Below are 16,076 nucleotides of genomic sequence, written 5' to 3' on the forward strand. Positions count from 1 at the left end.
GTTCATTTGTGGAAGGAACACTGTGCTGAGATGATGGGCACTTATGTTCCGTGACTGCATCCCATGTGCATCTCCCATATGCATGCCAACCCTGTGTGTTACTCTCTCTACCATTCCTCTATAAATGCTCCCAGAATGTGAAACGCAATGACTTGGATGAAAGTTTCAGTGCCGAAACATTAAAGAGAGCTTAAGTGGAAAGGCAGCCAGGTGAGTCCCTTCATATTTATTTATTTATTTATTTATTTACAGTATTTATATTCCGCCCTTCTCATCCCGAAGGGGACTCAGGGCGGATTACAATGAACACATATATGGCAAACATTCAATGCCAACAGACAAACAACATTCAGTTTTAGACAGACACAGAGGCATTTTAACATCTTTCCAGCTTCACGATTCCGGCCACAGGGGGAGCTGTTGCTTCACCGTCCATTGGTGGCTGTTCTTCCTCATTCTTTTCCTCATGAGCAGTTTTATGGTGTTGTAGATTAGTTAAATTAGCCTCCCGCATAAAGCGTACCTAAATTTTCCCTACTTGACAGATGCAACTGTCTTTCGGGGCTGCTAGTTCAACAGCAAGCCGGGGCTATTTTTTTTTAATGGTCGGAGGCTTAACCCGACCTGGGCTTCAAACTCATGACCTCTCAGTCAGTAGTGATTTATAGCAGCTGGTTACTAGCCAGCTGCGCCACAGCCCGGCCCCATAGTTTCAACAAGAGACTGTCCAGATGCAACATAAAAACTAACCCAGGTTTAATTGCCAGCATGGTATGTTTGACTAGTGGTGCATCTCTACAGAGTAAAATTAATATGATTGACACCACTTTAATTGCCATGGCTCAATACTATGGAATCTGGGAAGTTCTTGCAAAGCTACAACTCCCAGGCTTCTATAGCATTGGAAGCCGTGGCAATTAGAGTGGTGTCAAACTGCATTAATTCTATGGTGTAGATGCTCCGAACATCTGAAACATATTCCATAGCTAGCTCTGCCTCTCTATCAACACATCGGTTTTCTTCTCTATTCTCAGGTGCAGCAAATGTTTGGCCTCCACCTCTCCCTTTGTGGCCTCTTGGTTGTGACTTTCTTCCCACAAGGTACGTCTCGGTGAATTCATACGTAGAAATAGATTTGGTGCCTGTTGGCAACCAGGGCAAGCATGCCTCTCCTGAAAATGGTGAGACGAGTCCTTTAAACCTGGGGTTTGTGCCATTCATATCATTCATTTTCCAGTTCTGGTTTTTTTTAAAAGGTAACATAATCTGGATACCTTTTGCATACCATACGCTAGGTAAGTTTCTTTCCATATCCAATAGTGTTTTTTTTAATGTATATACAGATTGAGTATTCTTTAGCCTAAATTCCCCGGGACCAGAAGAGTTCCACATTTCAGGGTTGTTGGGTGGGTTTTTAAAAAAGATTTCAGAACACTTGCAGGAGAGATATCTTGGAGATGGGATCCAAGCCTAAGTATAAAATGTCAGGGTTCAAGCGGTGACCCCAACTAGATTGATGAGCTGCCCTCAGCTCACCCTCCTCAGACCATTTTGCAAACGGCAAAAGTGACACCGACAAAACACAACAGCCTCGCTGATTTATAACTGCTGAAACTCAGCGGCTCCAAGGCTTTGTTTACATTATTTACAAAGTTTACTGTCCAAAACTATCCGGACACATGTTACATGTCTGTCTCTCTCAAAAATCTGTTCTCTGTGTGCACGAAGCATCTCCTGCATTCCTGTCATGTAGTTGAAATGTAAGACCTTGCTATTTGCCCTTGTGGTTATCAATCAGGGCTGGCCAGAATGCTTGACTGCTGGAATGCTTGGCGGAACGAAACACACAATCCAACAGCAAACAATAGATTGAACATTTCACTTTATGATAACAAAAACACTAACATAAAATTCATTGATATTTCATATACACCATGTCTTCATAGCCTGACGTTCATTTCATATTTTTAATAATGGGGTGCTGTGAATTTTTGGGCTGAATGGCCATGTTCTAGAAGCATTCTCTCCTGATGCTTCATGTTATGAGTCTTCACCTGCATCTGTGGCTGGCATCTTCAGAGGCTCTCTTGCTAGCCAGGTAAGTCGGGTGTATATATATCTGTAAAATGTCCAGGGTGGGAGAAAAAATCTTGTCTGTTTGAAGCAAGTGTGAATGTTGCAATTAGCAAGCAGAAACTGCATTAAGTAGCAAGTTTGCAAAGACAATCAGTGAGAGTATTTGCATAGAGGTAGTTTGGCTGTTGTGCCTGGAGGCATCCTCTGTTTGGGAGGCGTTAACTGGGACTTGGTAGTTTGCTATCTGGAGTTTGTTTCTGAGTGGTGTTCTTTATTTACCGTCTTGTTTTTTTAAATACTGGTAGCCAGATTTTGTTCATTTTCACGTTTTCCTCCTTTCTGTTGAAATTGTCCACATGCTTCTTGTAGATTTCAATGGCTTCTCTCTGCAGTCTGGCATTTCTATGTTTTCAAATAATACGCTGTGTCCAGGTTAGTTCATCAAGAGTTCTGCTATATTTCTTTGGTTGTATCAGTCTGCAGTGTCTTTCATGTTCTTTGATACGTGTTTGGGTGCGGTGTTTGGTGGTCCCCATGTAGACTTGTCCACAGCTGCATGGGATACGGTAGACTCCTGTGCTGGTTAGAGGATCCCTCTTAATCTTTACTGAACGTAGCATTTGTTGAATTTTCTTAGTGGGTCTGTAGATTGTGTTTCTTCTTCAGCTTCCCTATGCAGTCAGTGTTTCCCCTGATGTATGGGGGATATATAGATATGTATCACAGATATATAAATACCCCACTTGCCTCACTAGCAATAGAACCTCTGAAGATGTCAGCTACAGATGCAGGCAAAATGTAAAAAAAATGCTGCTGGAATATGGCCATACAGCCTGAAAAACTCACAGTGATTCTGGCCATGAAAGCCTTTGACAACGTGTATTTTAAAATGTGCATGAAACAAACTACCATTCATAAACCATTAGAAAGCAAAGTTATACTTATCACAGGTACTTTCCAAAAAACTTTGGGATTTTCCACTTTTCTGGAAGTTCTGCACCCTGAACCCTCAGAAACGTGGAAAAGCATGGATTGGAGGTCAATGAGAAGGACTTCTTTCTGTAGAGGATTCAATTTGACATCTATGTTGCTGACAAGGATGTGAAGCCTTTAAGAAGAGGAGGCTCAAAAAACTATCGCTTACCTTTATGTCATTTATCTAGAGGAGAAAATCCATTTTCAATTGGCAAGGAGTACTCTAGAGAGAAAGTAGGGCACCTGTAACTCTGAACCTCACTGCTTAGTATTTGTGATCGTTGCATTAACTACAGTTCCATCTTCACTGAAGAATGAATGCAGTTTTGTTAAGTGATTGAAGCTACCACAAGAACCGTGGGTTCGGGGCCTGGAGTGTCTAGCTCCCAAAGGACTGAATGAAACACAGATGATTTGAAGGCAAAATCAGAGGCATTTCTTCTCTTTAGCCAAAGAGGATGTCAGCAGAGTCTGCACTCCAAAGACTGACATACCTCAATGCAAACATACAGAAAGATTTACAGGACCTTAACAGCAGTTTGCTGCCTTACTTACATTTAGTGACCCACCGCCAAAACTCTACCTCTGAAAGACAGCATTGATTGGTTCAGATTGTGGCAGGTGAGGATTGTCAGAAATATTACAAATGAACTAGATATTTTAATTACAAAAATGTGAGTCAATGTTGTGACCCAGCCACAGGCTAGCCAGATTCAAGATGAAGAAGAAGGGGATTTTGGTTTTCAGATCCAAGAGCCGGCAGAGGCAGAAGTTAATTCAGAGATGCTGTCTGACTCAGAGGCCGGAGATTTGCAGTTTCAGTTTGAGCAGGATGAACTGCTGACCCCAAGAGCTATAGATAGCGGACAGGCTGACATTCCCTTGAGAAATAATAAGGGAAATGAGGAAGAGAATTCAGCCCCATTCCAGGTGCAAGATAACGTTAGCATAAGCAATGATTTATCTAGGGAGGACCATTTATCGTGGAGAGGTTCTCAGGTTCAAAGAAGTGAGAGGCTGGTGCACAAAAAAGAGACCAGCTGTGGGAAAAGAAACGCCTTTCTGAGTTGTTATTAAAAGTGTGCTTTGCAGATTGTTTCTTTGTCAGAGCAATTTCCTCACTTACTCTAGGTGGATGTTCTTGTCATCAGAGTTCTTAGATCTTGGGATTTTTGGGCCTTGTTCGTGGATTCTTTGGACTATTGTCTTGCTTTATGGATTATTACTCTTGCTGTGTTTTAATGGACTAATGGACCTTGTCTTATGGATTTATGGACCTTTTCCTGCCTTGTGATACAATTGAATTCTTATTGTCTCTTTCATTGCAACTTTGAAAAACCTTTTGATTGCTTGCTTGATTCATATACTGCTTTGCTTAATAAAAACCTCAAAAGACTTCCTTTTGTGTCTGACTGGATATCTATAGCAAGGTGAACTAATCTGAAGTGTGACAGTCAAGCACTGACAGGGTTAAATAAGCTAGCATCGCCCTGAGGAGAGTGAGTAGGCCAAAGCCTGATAGAGTTAGTGGGCCAAAGCTAGTGTCGTCCTGAGGATTATGAAGTATGAAGAAGGCCTAGTATGAGAAAGCCCCAGGTTGAAGGCCTCGTGTATGAAGCTCCAGTGTGAAGGCTGCTGTGTGTAAAGCTTCTGTGTTCGGTGTGAGAGGAGGCTCTGTGAGAGCAAAGCTTTTTATTTTCATGAGAAAGAAGCCCAGCATGGAAGCGAAGAAAGAAGTATAAAGAACATTATTTGTGTTATGGGAGCCTTGTTTTTGTAAATAGTGAAACCATATTATTTTGCTATAAACCATATTATTTGGCTATATTATTTTGCTGTCCATCATTGGTACCAATTAGTCTCTGGGTTTGGAGGGAAATTTAATAAACTGTCATTGGTTTATTGGAAGGCTTGTGTCTATTTATTGAACTGCTCAGAAGAAGAGTGCACGCAGAAGGAAATGAATGGGTTCTTAAGCTTCTATTTTGGTGAAAATAATTGGTGCCAGCCAGGTAGACAAAGGGATGTTCAGGGTGTTGGCTAATTCAATGGAGACTTCAGGGAGGGGGTCTGATCCAGCAATGGGGCAAGGCAACGTTTCCAGGAACAGAATCAAACACAAATAATGTTGGGGGGAAACCCTGTGACTCTTCCTAAAGCCCATTATGTGTTCTGTGTTTCATCTTGGGGTATTGTGTAGAAATTTTGCTAACTACTGTATTCAATCAGTCAATGTATCAATCAGTCAGTCAGCCAAAGTATCTCTCTCATATTTATTTGCTAACTACTGTATGAGTTTTGGAGTGTGTAGTACTTGTGCACGATTCTAGAGGATTTTATTAAAGAGTGACTTGAAACTGGGAAAAAGGTCAAAATTAGTCTCAATGGAGCTGCAGACTCTGGGGTTTGTTTTTTGGAGGTCAGGTTTTCAATATCAGTTTGACACCACTTGAGATTACACTCAGACACAAGTCAACGGGGTGCTCCCAAAATGGGCAGCTCCAAGGCCCATCACACCAGGAAATATCTCAGATGGGATGTTTAGTTCTTTGCACACCAAAGAGTCCTTTCTTCTCTTTTCCAGGAAGTCAAGGAATAAAGTGTGAGAATGGCTGGTTCCCCTATGAGCGCAGTTGCTACGGGTATTTCCAAGATAAAGTAACTTGGAATGAGGCAGAGGTAGGTCATGGCTTTATAAATGTGTTTACATCGAGAGGGCAACTAAACGGATGTTGGAGGCCAACCTGGCCATGGGCAGCACTGTCCACTCAATAATCCCAAAATACCCCTCTATTGCTCAGTGTTGGGTTCCATATTGGGAAAAAGACATACAATCTATCTATCAATTAGTCAGCCAGCCAAAATATCTCCTTCATATTTATTTTGTAGTATTTATGAGTCATCAGGTGATGCTGTTTCAATACTGGAAGAAGTTGTGATATAGCTGTACCTGTTAGGATTTGATAAAATATAGACGCATGTCCCTCCAGATGATAAATTGCTGAGTCGGGATGACAAAGACAGCATAGTGAATGATGAAATCATGAATATAGCATTGCATCATGTAGGATGAGTATAAATGCAGGACAGTCAGATATTATTGGATGGTCCTCCTGAATGGTGTTTGTCGGTGCATGCTGGAGAGAGAAGTGATCTGCAACGAGAAACTTGCTGTCAAAAGGAGGAGAGAGAGACTGTATCTATCTATATATATATAAAAGGGTAATGAAATTTCGGCCTAGGACAAAACAACAAAACTACACATCCCAGAAACACTAAACTTGGCAGAACAACCCCTCATCCATGCCTCTATGTTCATACAACAAAAAGCTCCAGCTACTCCAGAAAACGGCCAGGCTTTGAGACTGCAAGGCTATTCGCTGCTATTCCACCTGGCCAACAAAGGATTCCCATAAGCCACAGCAACGCGTGGCTGGGCAAAGCTAGTATTTGTATATAGCTGTTTGAGTCTGTGCTGCCAAATTTCAAGATAAATAGCCTTCCTGATTGAGTATGAACCTTGGATGTCTGCCATGTTTGCTGTTCCTTCGGGTACCTCCTGAGCACTTAGAGAATTAAAGACTTCCTTGCACTCTGTCTGGGCCAAATACAGAGCCTGACAGTAGCAGGGCCTTCACAGTCAACACCACGAGATCTTATAATGAGCACAGATAGGAGCATCTCCTGCCATTTCCCTTGGACCCTGTTCCCTTCTGATTTGAGCTATGTATTCCCAAAATATCAGGAATTTGTTAGGAATAGTGCCTTATTATAAGGTCTCTCCTTTGCAACCCAATGCATGTTTGGATGAGACAGCTGTTCCCATTCCCTTTCTATGTCACAGAAAAGGAGATGCCAGTACAAAAGAATGATTTGAAATCAGCCCATGTGAAATGGATGTAGGAGTCTTAGTGGACCACAAGCTGAACATGAGTCAACAGTGTGATGTGGCAGCTTCAAAAGCCAATGCAATTCTAGGCTGCATCAGTAGGAGTATTGTGTCTAGATCAGGCCTCTTCAACCTGCAGCCTTCCAGGTGTTTGTGTCTCCAACTCCTGGAAGCTCTAACCAGCTTGTTCAATGGTCAGGAATTCTGGGAGCTGAAGTCCAGGACATCCAGAGGACCGCAGGTCAAAGCGCCCTACTCTAGATTGAAGGAGGTCCTAGTCCCACTCTCTTCTGCTTTGGTTGGACTTTCTCGCCTGGAATAACTCTGTGTCCAGTTCTGCAGAAAGCAATTCAAGAAGGAGATGGACAAGAGGGAAGGTGTCCAGAGAAGGGGATGCTTAGCTTGGAGAAGAGAAAGTTGAGGGGAGACATGGGAGCCACAATTAAATAATTCACAGTGAGAAAGGAGAAGGCTTGTTTTCTATTACTCCAGAGACCAGGACACCATGAAGCAATTGATTTAAATTCTGGCAAAAAGGATAAGAACTTCCTGACAGATCTGTTCAACAGTGGAATGTGTTGCTTGAAGTCGAGTGGAGTCTCCTTTGGTGGAGGCTTTTATTCAGTGCCTGGGTGGCCATCTGTTGGGAGTGATTGGATTGTATATTCTTGCATGATAGAAGAGGGTGACTGATCCTATGATTCCACGAAGAAACCCTGTTTTTCTCTCTCATCTTTCCCTGTTCTCTTGGGTAAAACGCCTCCTTGTCTTTGCACCCCATCAGCTGGAATGCCTGTCTCAAGGTGCAGAAAGCCATCTTGCATCCATCCTCAATGAGAAAGAGATGAATGCGGTTTCCAATTCACTTCAACATCTCTTTAAAATAGAAACTCCTATCTGGATTGGATTGTACGACAAAGGGGGAACACATGTAAGTAGAGAGCTGACCTTTGCTTTGCTTTCCTCTCCTGAACCAGCGTTTGGTGTGGATTCCTACCTAAAAAGGGAATTCTCTGCTCTGAAAGAAGAGCTCCATGCTTCCCAAATATTATGGCTTGGCCTCTCTTTTTGGGTCCTCAGGGACTGTGTCTCTCCTTACCCAAAACATCTGGAGTACTGTGCTCCAGAGGTGCCCTGAAATGCAGTTTCTGATTATTTTCAAGGCAGTGCTCTCACCTTGAGATTCCGCCCATTCAGCCTGAGGACCATAGACACAACTCAGGGCCTAAGAATCCTATTCTCAATCAAATGTTTACATACACCCCTCATTATTTAACAGACTGTGGTCTTCATATGTCTCTTCCCCTACCTTATATAAGCTTAGGACATAGATAAGAAAGATCTGCTGATCCAAACCATCCCTTATGCCTATTTATCTGAAAGAAAATGGTGTGATGAGGAAAGATTTCTGAATGTGAATATCATCACTTCTACTCCCTTCAACAGAGGCACTATATTCCTGAGCCAATCCAAACTATGGAACTCTGAATCAGCCCCATATGACAAACACCCTAGGACATTGTGGTGATGGGAAGAAGTGTTGACCTCCATAGGGGTGATCATCAGTTGATGGCCATGGCTCATCAACTGGAGTGATATCGCCTGGGGCACCAGAGCCGTGCGGGAGAGGGGAGGGAGGAAAGATGGAATCACCCTTCCTGTCACACCCCAAGGCTGCATGGACACCTTGAAAACCACACTGGAGCCCAGAATATAAGCAATCAAGCTGTTTAATGAAGAATATAAGTAAGTACAAGCAAATAAAGTTCAAAGTCAACAGAGTGGATGAACCACTTCTCTGTCCTTAACAGAAGTCCAAGAAAATCTCTCACAGTTATAATCCAAACTGGAACTGTAATTAGTCTCACAAGAAGTATCAGAAGTAGTCCACACAGTTCACTTCCCAAGCAGGAAACAACAGGAAGCCACAAAAAACAAGAACCAACTCAAAGTAATCCAAGAGAACTGTAATCCACACAGTAAGGAATCAGAAAGGCTCAACTGGAATCAAGGTACAGCAAGGCAGGAGATAATTGTAATCCACAAGGCAGAATCTTGGCTTGAAAGTCACGGATGCAAGAACACAAAGACAGAGATCTTTCTTACTTGAATTGCAATGTTGACACCTCTGCAGTGCAGAGAAAGCAAGAAGTATTTAAGGAGATTTGAAGGCTATTGTTGCTAGGGAGCGCTATCCTTCTCATGGGAAAGCTGCTCATTAGTGTGTCTGTGAACCAGACGTTGACTCCTTCGTAAACATTCCCTCCGGCTCCATCCCTGGGTAAACATCTCCCTTCTATCGAATCCATCCTCCTCCTCTGGGCTAACATGCCCACCTGGCCTTTGCTGAACTGGACTTGACTGAGAACAGGAATGCTCACCTCTAGTTTCAGAATCCTCTGCTGGAACCAATTTAGGCAAGGTAGCTGGATTTCAGGCCTGGAATCAAATGGGGCTAAAATATGGCTCCAGCTCAGGCTGAGCTACAACACTTCCTTTCACTAATTCCCCTTGCATTCCATCTGTCACAGTCAGCCATGACAGTAAGGATGAGGAGAGGCTGAGGAGATGGAGGTCACCAGCTCCCAGTAATCTCCGCAGTTTGGTTCAGCCTGTGCAGAAGATGAGTCTTTAGCAGGAGCAATGCCTCCCCAGTAGTCTGAGCAAGCTGAAGCAAGCACATCTGAACAGGACAGCAAAAGGTTAAACATGCCTCTACCTTTGGAGTGCTGGAGAGACCAATCACGGTTTCGCAGGTCTAAGAGAGTAGAGGAGAAACGAGCCTTAAACAAGCAGCAGCTTAGGTCATATTACAAAAATCGATGTCCTCATTGTGAAAGATCATGTGGATCCAGAGTGCGTGGTCTCCACAGTCACTTACTGATCCACCGACAAGACTCTCAAGACAGAAGACAATCACACTGGGATACAAGAGTTCGCCTATAAACAGAAACAAGCAACAGCTGAGATTGTAGGATAAAAAGGCTCTCTGTGTGGAGTCTTGTTGTGGCAGACAATGCTGTTGTTACAGTTGTTGACTCTGCTACTTTTCTGGTATTTCTGACTCTGGACTGTAATCTTGGCTTGCATTTGTTTCCTACTTTACTCTGTTGCTCCTCTGGCTTGACTTCATCTAATTAGACATTGAAACATGTATGGAAAACATTGAATGTTTGCCATACATGTTGGAAACCATCCTGAGTCCTTTCAGGGCGATAAGGCAGTCTACAAATACATTGTTGTTGTTGTTGTTGTTGTTGTTGTTGTTGTTGTTGTTGTTATCATCATCATCATCATCATCATCATCTCAACATCTGCTTGTGGTTTGTACTCTTCTTATTCCATCTGGACTTTCCTGACTCAAGAATGTGGGCTTCTCTGTTAATTGACTCTTGACCCTGACTTATCCTCTTATTGTTTGTTGAAAGATGGGCTCCTGTTATCATGGCCCAGTTCATGATGCCATCTGACATCAATCCAATGGACAGAAAGGGGGGCTGTAAGTGCCATCCCATGTCTTGGGCTTCCCTAGCCCAGGGAATATGGAATGGCCTTATAAACAGTTGAAGTTGGTTCTCTGTATAATCAGCCAACTATTTGCATGGGTCCAAAGTCTGGGTTTGCTCTGGAATATCACAAAAATTCTGGAGCAACACATGACTTTGGTTAAAACAGTTCAAAGCTGCATTAAAGGGTCCTGGCCTGCATTAATATGAATCAGTTCCATGTGTCATGTAGACAGTGACGCCATAAAGCTTATGTCTCCCCATGTAGCTATGTCCCAGGTGAATTCATCCTGAACTCAAATATGCTGTTTTTCGGATAGTCTCATTAAAATGTCTGCAAGCTGAGAAGGTGGGAGCAGATGGTGGTCATTCTATTGCTTTCTCAGAAAGTTAATGTCACTTTTTTTGCTCTACAAAGAGACGGTGGCGGTGGATAGACCTGTCTGCAGTTAACTACGCCCCTTGGGGGAAAAATGAACCCAACAATAAGAATGGAAAAGAGGACTGTGCAGCCATGAGGCCAACAAGTAAGCAAAGATTGGTGTGATGTCTGTGAAGGTTTATGGTATTGCTTCTCAAGCTTTGGTCCTCCAGAGATCCCTGGAGTATGGGACTGCACTGGAGAGAGCATTCCTAGGCTTCTCCTAAACTAGGTCAACTGGTCTTACCAACCGGAAGTCCCTGGATATCCCGGAGTGAGTTCTGATCAATGCAGGTTATTGGGCCATTGTTGGCTAACCCATAGTCACAAAATGTGAGGGACCAAAATTGAGAACCACAAGTGTAAAGAAACTCCCCTGCTCTCTAATTCACATGAAATGTCATTAGGACGAGGCTTGGTGAGGATCGTGCACAAATAGGGAGGAGAGGATGGTGTGTCTTCCATATCCCATATCTACTGAAACTCTATTCCTTTTACTAATGTGGCCCCTTAACTGACCCCACATTGAAGGTGGATAGGATGAGTTGAGGGCACATCTACACTGTCCACGTGGTGCAAATCAGCTCCATAGTAGTTAAACTACTCATGGATCTGATCCAGGTTGACCCATGTCAAAACTGCGTAATGTGGTCTTGAACTGCATCAACCAATGTTGCAGATTGCTCTCAATTCTCCCCCCGGAATCCAGAGGAAACGGCAATATTGGTCCCATGTAAACATTTGGATTGGCTCCATGATGGAATCGGTTACAACTGTTTTTTAAACCATCTCATATAATAATAATAATAATAATAATAATAATTATTATTATTATTATTATTATTATTATTTTATTTTATTTTTATACCCCGTCTCTATTTCCCCAAAGGGGACTCAGGGCGGCTTACATGGGGACAAGCCCGAATAAAAACAGTAGCAGTATAAAACACAGCAATAGACAAAAACATGCACAATTGAAAATATAATCATTAGCCAATAAAAAACAAGAACTAAAAAGCATGGATTAAAACGGAGAGATTGTAAAAGTAGACTGGGTAAGGTGCACCATATAAATATTGTAAACACGAGGTGACTGATAAAGTGCTGCAAATTCTTGGAAGTGCAAATTGGGATGGGAATAGACCCTGTGTCTATATCGAGTTGACAAAGGTAAAAGTGCAAACCGGTACAAGAATGGTCACAGATACAGATTGCTTCTGGATTAGCAATCTTTATCTAAAGGCCTGAGTAAAGATCCAGGTTTTCAAGCTCTTTCTGAATGCTACCAGGGTGGGGGCTTGCCTGATTTCCCTGGGGAGCGAGTTCCAGAGCCGGGGGGCCGCCACGGAGAAGGCTCTCTATCTCGTCCCCACTAACCGTGCATTTGACGGAGGTGGGAGCGAGAGGAGGGCCTCCCCCGACGAACGAAGAGATCGTGCAGGTAGATATATCTATATCTACTGTATATCTATATCTATATCTGAGGTTGTTTAACAAAACGGTTGTGACCAATTGCATCATGGAGCCTATATATATATATATATATATATATATATATATATATATATATATATTACGTAAGAGTATAAAATAGGTACCTGAATCTAACATTTACTGATAATAAATACCAGGGCTCTGCAAAATTTAGTTTGTACAGCGTAAGTCGGATCTAATTTATCAGATTCATACATACGACGCAATATCCGACGCATGGGTGTTTCCCATGCCCAAAAATTAAGAGTTGAAACTTTCACCTGGTATTTTTTGCATAAGTTACGTAAACGCCGTAACTCTCTGTGATGCAGTCTTAATTCACAAAGCAACCAAGCACTACCGGGAGATTAAGGCAATCAGGGCAGAAGGAGGGGAGGGGAGAGGAGGCGGAGTTGCACGCAAAAAGTTGTTTCAGTCAGGCACAAGCCTTTTTTGCAACATTTTCTAGTGCTACTGCTGTACTATCAGTGTGCATTGAGCCAAAAAAACAAGTTGTTTCGGTCAGGCACAAGCCTTTTTTGCAACATTTTCTAGTGCTACTGCTGTACTATCAGAGTGCATTGAGACAAAAAAACAAGTTGTTTCGGTCAGGCACAAGCCTTTTTTGCAACATTTTCTAGTGCTACTGCTGTACTATCAGTGTGCATTGAGCCAAAAAAACAAGTTGTTTCGGTCAGGCACAAGCCTTTTTTGCAACATTTTCTAGTGCTACTGCTGTACTATCAGAGTGCATTGAGCCAAAAAATAAGTTGTTTCGGTCAGGCACAAGCCTTTTTTGCAACATTTTCTAGTGCTACTGCTGTACTATCAGAGTGCATTGAGACAAAAAAACAAGTTGTTTCGGTCAGGCACAAGCCTTTTTTGCAACATTTTCTAGTGCTACTGCTGTACTATCAGAGTGCATTGAGCCAAAAAAACAAGTTGTTTCGGTCAGGCACAAGCCTTTTTTCAACATCTTCTAGGGCTAATGCCAGCGTATTTGTGTACATTGCCAGCCAACAACCACCCAAGTTGTTTTAGTCTGGACCAAGCCTTTTTTTTTTTTGCAACATCTTCTAGGGCTACTGCCAGCCTACTATAAAGAAATTGTAGAGAAATTTTTCTAATTGTAGAGAAATTCAAGGTCATAGCTCTTGTAGTTTGTTTTTTAAAGTTTTTTGGGGGGTAAAAAACTTGAAAATTCTCAAATAAATCAATAGATGAGTAAAATATTCTGAAATTTGGGATGGGGAGTAACCGTGGTAAATATGTTCTACCACTGTAGCAAAAAATGAGTGAGAAAGGAGATCTGGAATCCCCCCTCCCCTACTCAATTACCTAACAAAATAATAATAGATAATTTGTTACTCTCATTATAGTAACGAAACGGACACATATGATATTTTACAAACACTTTAGAAATGTTTCACAAGCTCCTCTTAATAGTGTAATGAACATTGAAATATATTTTTCATTGATCGCACAGGCCTAATAAATAATAACAACCCCTCCCCAATTTTACAGTGGTTTTGGGCAGATCCTGGTCTCCTGGATCACATCCTATTATCATTTTAGGAAATGTTTCTTTATTTACTTTTTGTCTTCCTCCTACTTTTTCAGTTCTAAAGAAACAGGCTCTTATGCCTTTTGTGCGATGGCAGAAAGAGATTTCTGGATTTGTTTGGCAAGCAAAGAAAACCAGGAAAAAGTTAAAATATTGCACAATGCTAAGAGGCAGCTTGGGATTCCCTAATGTTATTGTGTTGTTTTGTATGGCTGAAGGAATGGATATTGTTTAGGAATGCGACACTCTTGAAAGTATTGATTTATGATTTGGGTGGCATGGCTATGGTTGGCATGATAAAGTCAAAGGACATGCTGGGTTTTTTTTTAAACCATCATAACAGTAAACCTCCTAGCTGTGAAAAAGTCCTCAATCCAGCGTAAGCAATTTCACAACAAGATGTCAACCATAGTGTTGTTTTTATTGAAATGGTGGCACTGCAAACATAAAGGAAAATCTGATGCCATTTGTTTCACTCTCCTTTTTGTGTCCTTCTAGATCTTACTCAATGGAATGATGAGAACTGTAACATGAGGTACAACTATCTTTGTAAAATTACCAAGTCATAAACATACTCATCGCCTGAGAGAATGTGAAGAATGTGGGAAGAAAATTGCCATCATCATTTTCCTGGTTTGAAAAACACCCAACAAACACTGCTAAAAATGTATTGTCGGAGGCTTTTGTGGCTGGAATCACTGGGTTGCTGTGAGTCTTTCGGGCTGTACAGCCATGTCCATACAGCCTGAAAGACTCACAGCAACCCACTGTTAAAAATAATAATATACAAACAGGAATTTGTAGTCTTGATGCCCGATATTCAGATATTCAGAAGTTTGGGGCAATACATATGGGTTCTTTGATTGACAATGGTGGAGTTTGTGGCCACCTTTTTTATGCACAAAATAAAAAATTGTGGGGTTTTGTAAATCTCACAAAATATATTGTGAACACTTATTATTATTATTTGCAACAACTAACAATGCCTCCAGATCACTATCTGGACTGGAAGACCAACAATATTGGATATATTTTTTAATCAAGGTCATTACAATTTGTGTGCAAAAACACAAGAATTTTACTCACAAAAATTAACTGAGTGGGTTTGTGTTGTGCATGAATCTGCTAACTGCACAAAATTACAGCAAATTTACACAGACACATTGCTATTTGTGAATATGTGTAAGATTGGGATTTGTACAGGAAAACACTTGTGGCTAACTGGAAACAGAGCAATTTTGGGGAAAATCCAAGACTCTTGGAAATTTTAACCTCTGAATCTTAACTTAAATTTTATTAGTGCAAATGGTTTTAATGTGCTTAATCCCATATCAATGCCCTTTAATATAGCTATTTTAATGGTCTTATGTCTGTGTATTTCAACTGTAAATCACCTCGAGCCTTGGGGAGAGGTGGCCGCATAAAGTTTATTGTTGTCAACATTGTGCGAAACAACTATGTGTATTTCTGTACGGAATAATTCCTGGAAACATTTTGGTATGTATGAGTATCAAGAGAGAACTTCACAGAAATATTCACTCTCTCTGCAATCAAAAGAAAAGAATGAAAATGATTCATAAGAACTTAAATATTTACATGTTTTGTTTAATCCAATTTGGAACCCGAGTTCATTTTCGTTTCTTTATCCCACTAAGAATTTTTCTCATTCTTTGGCTGTGATACAAATAAAGAAATGTGCTTCTTGAACAGTTTTTCTCTCTTCTTTAATCCATTCCCAATAATAAAACTTCAGTTTTATAAAAAAAAATCACATTTTTTCTTGACTCTTTCTGCCATCAAGAAGAACTAAAAAACATGAATGGAACTGTATATCAGCGACTTTGTTAAATATGCTTAATGAAATGACTTCTCTTGGCCCAATCTCCCTCATCTGATGGACATGTCATTCACCTTCTTCTTCTCTTTATGCCTGATGGAAGGGAATTATAATGGTGCCATTATTGATCCAGTCATGACTATGGGCACACCTACAGTGTAAAATTAATGCAGTTTTGCACCACTTGGGTCTGCCATGGTTCAATACTATGCAATCCTGGAAGTTGTTGTTTCACAAGGTCTTTAGCTTTCTCTGCCAAAGAAGGCTTGGGCATCAACAAATTACAGCTCCCAAGATACCAAAGCATGGAGTCATGGCTGTTAAAGTAGTGTTGG

The 16,076-nt window shown here is 41.4% G+C and overlaps 1 protein-coding gene across 1 annotated transcript; it reads left to right on the plus strand.

Annotated features, from left to right (window-relative positions):
• Positions 1 to 624: 624 nt before the first annotated feature.
• On the plus strand, positions 625 to 14,498 carry LOC103280599 (regenerating islet-derived protein 4). The gene is made up of 6 exons (XM_062983417.1): positions 625 to 771; positions 1,035 to 1,101; positions 5,636 to 5,730; positions 7,725 to 7,871; positions 10,865 to 10,973; positions 14,403 to 14,498. The coding sequence occupies exons 1-6, from the start codon at positions 640 to 642 to the stop codon at positions 14,471 to 14,473; spliced, it is 621 nt and encodes a 206-aa protein (XP_062839487.1). The 5' UTR covers positions 625 to 639; the 3' UTR covers positions 14,474 to 14,498.
• The last annotated feature ends 1,578 nt before the right edge of the window (positions 14,499 to 16,076 follow it).

Source organism: Anolis carolinensis, chromosome 5 (assembly GCF_035594765.1).
Source record: "Anolis carolinensis isolate JA03-04 chromosome 5, rAnoCar3.1.pri, whole genome shotgun sequence".
Lineage (NCBI taxonomy): Eukaryota > Metazoa > Chordata > Lepidosauria > Squamata > Dactyloidae > Anolis > Anolis carolinensis.

What these genes read in the sequence shown, in the direction of transcription:
- LOC103280599 (XM_062983417.1), top strand. Translation starts at nt 640, where the DNA reads ATGACCTCTCAGTCAGTAGTGATTTATAGCAGCTGGTTACTAGCCAGC. An exon ending in ACGACAAAGGGGGAACACAT is followed by an intron (nt 7,872 to 10,864) that starts GTAAGTAGAGAG and finishes TGCTCTACAAAG; the next exon opens with AGACGGTGGCGGTGGATAGA. An exon ending in TGCAGCCATGAGGCCAACAA is followed by an intron (nt 10,974 to 14,402) that starts GTAAGCAAAGAT and finishes GTGTCCTTCTAG; the next exon opens with ATCTTACTCAATGGAATGAT.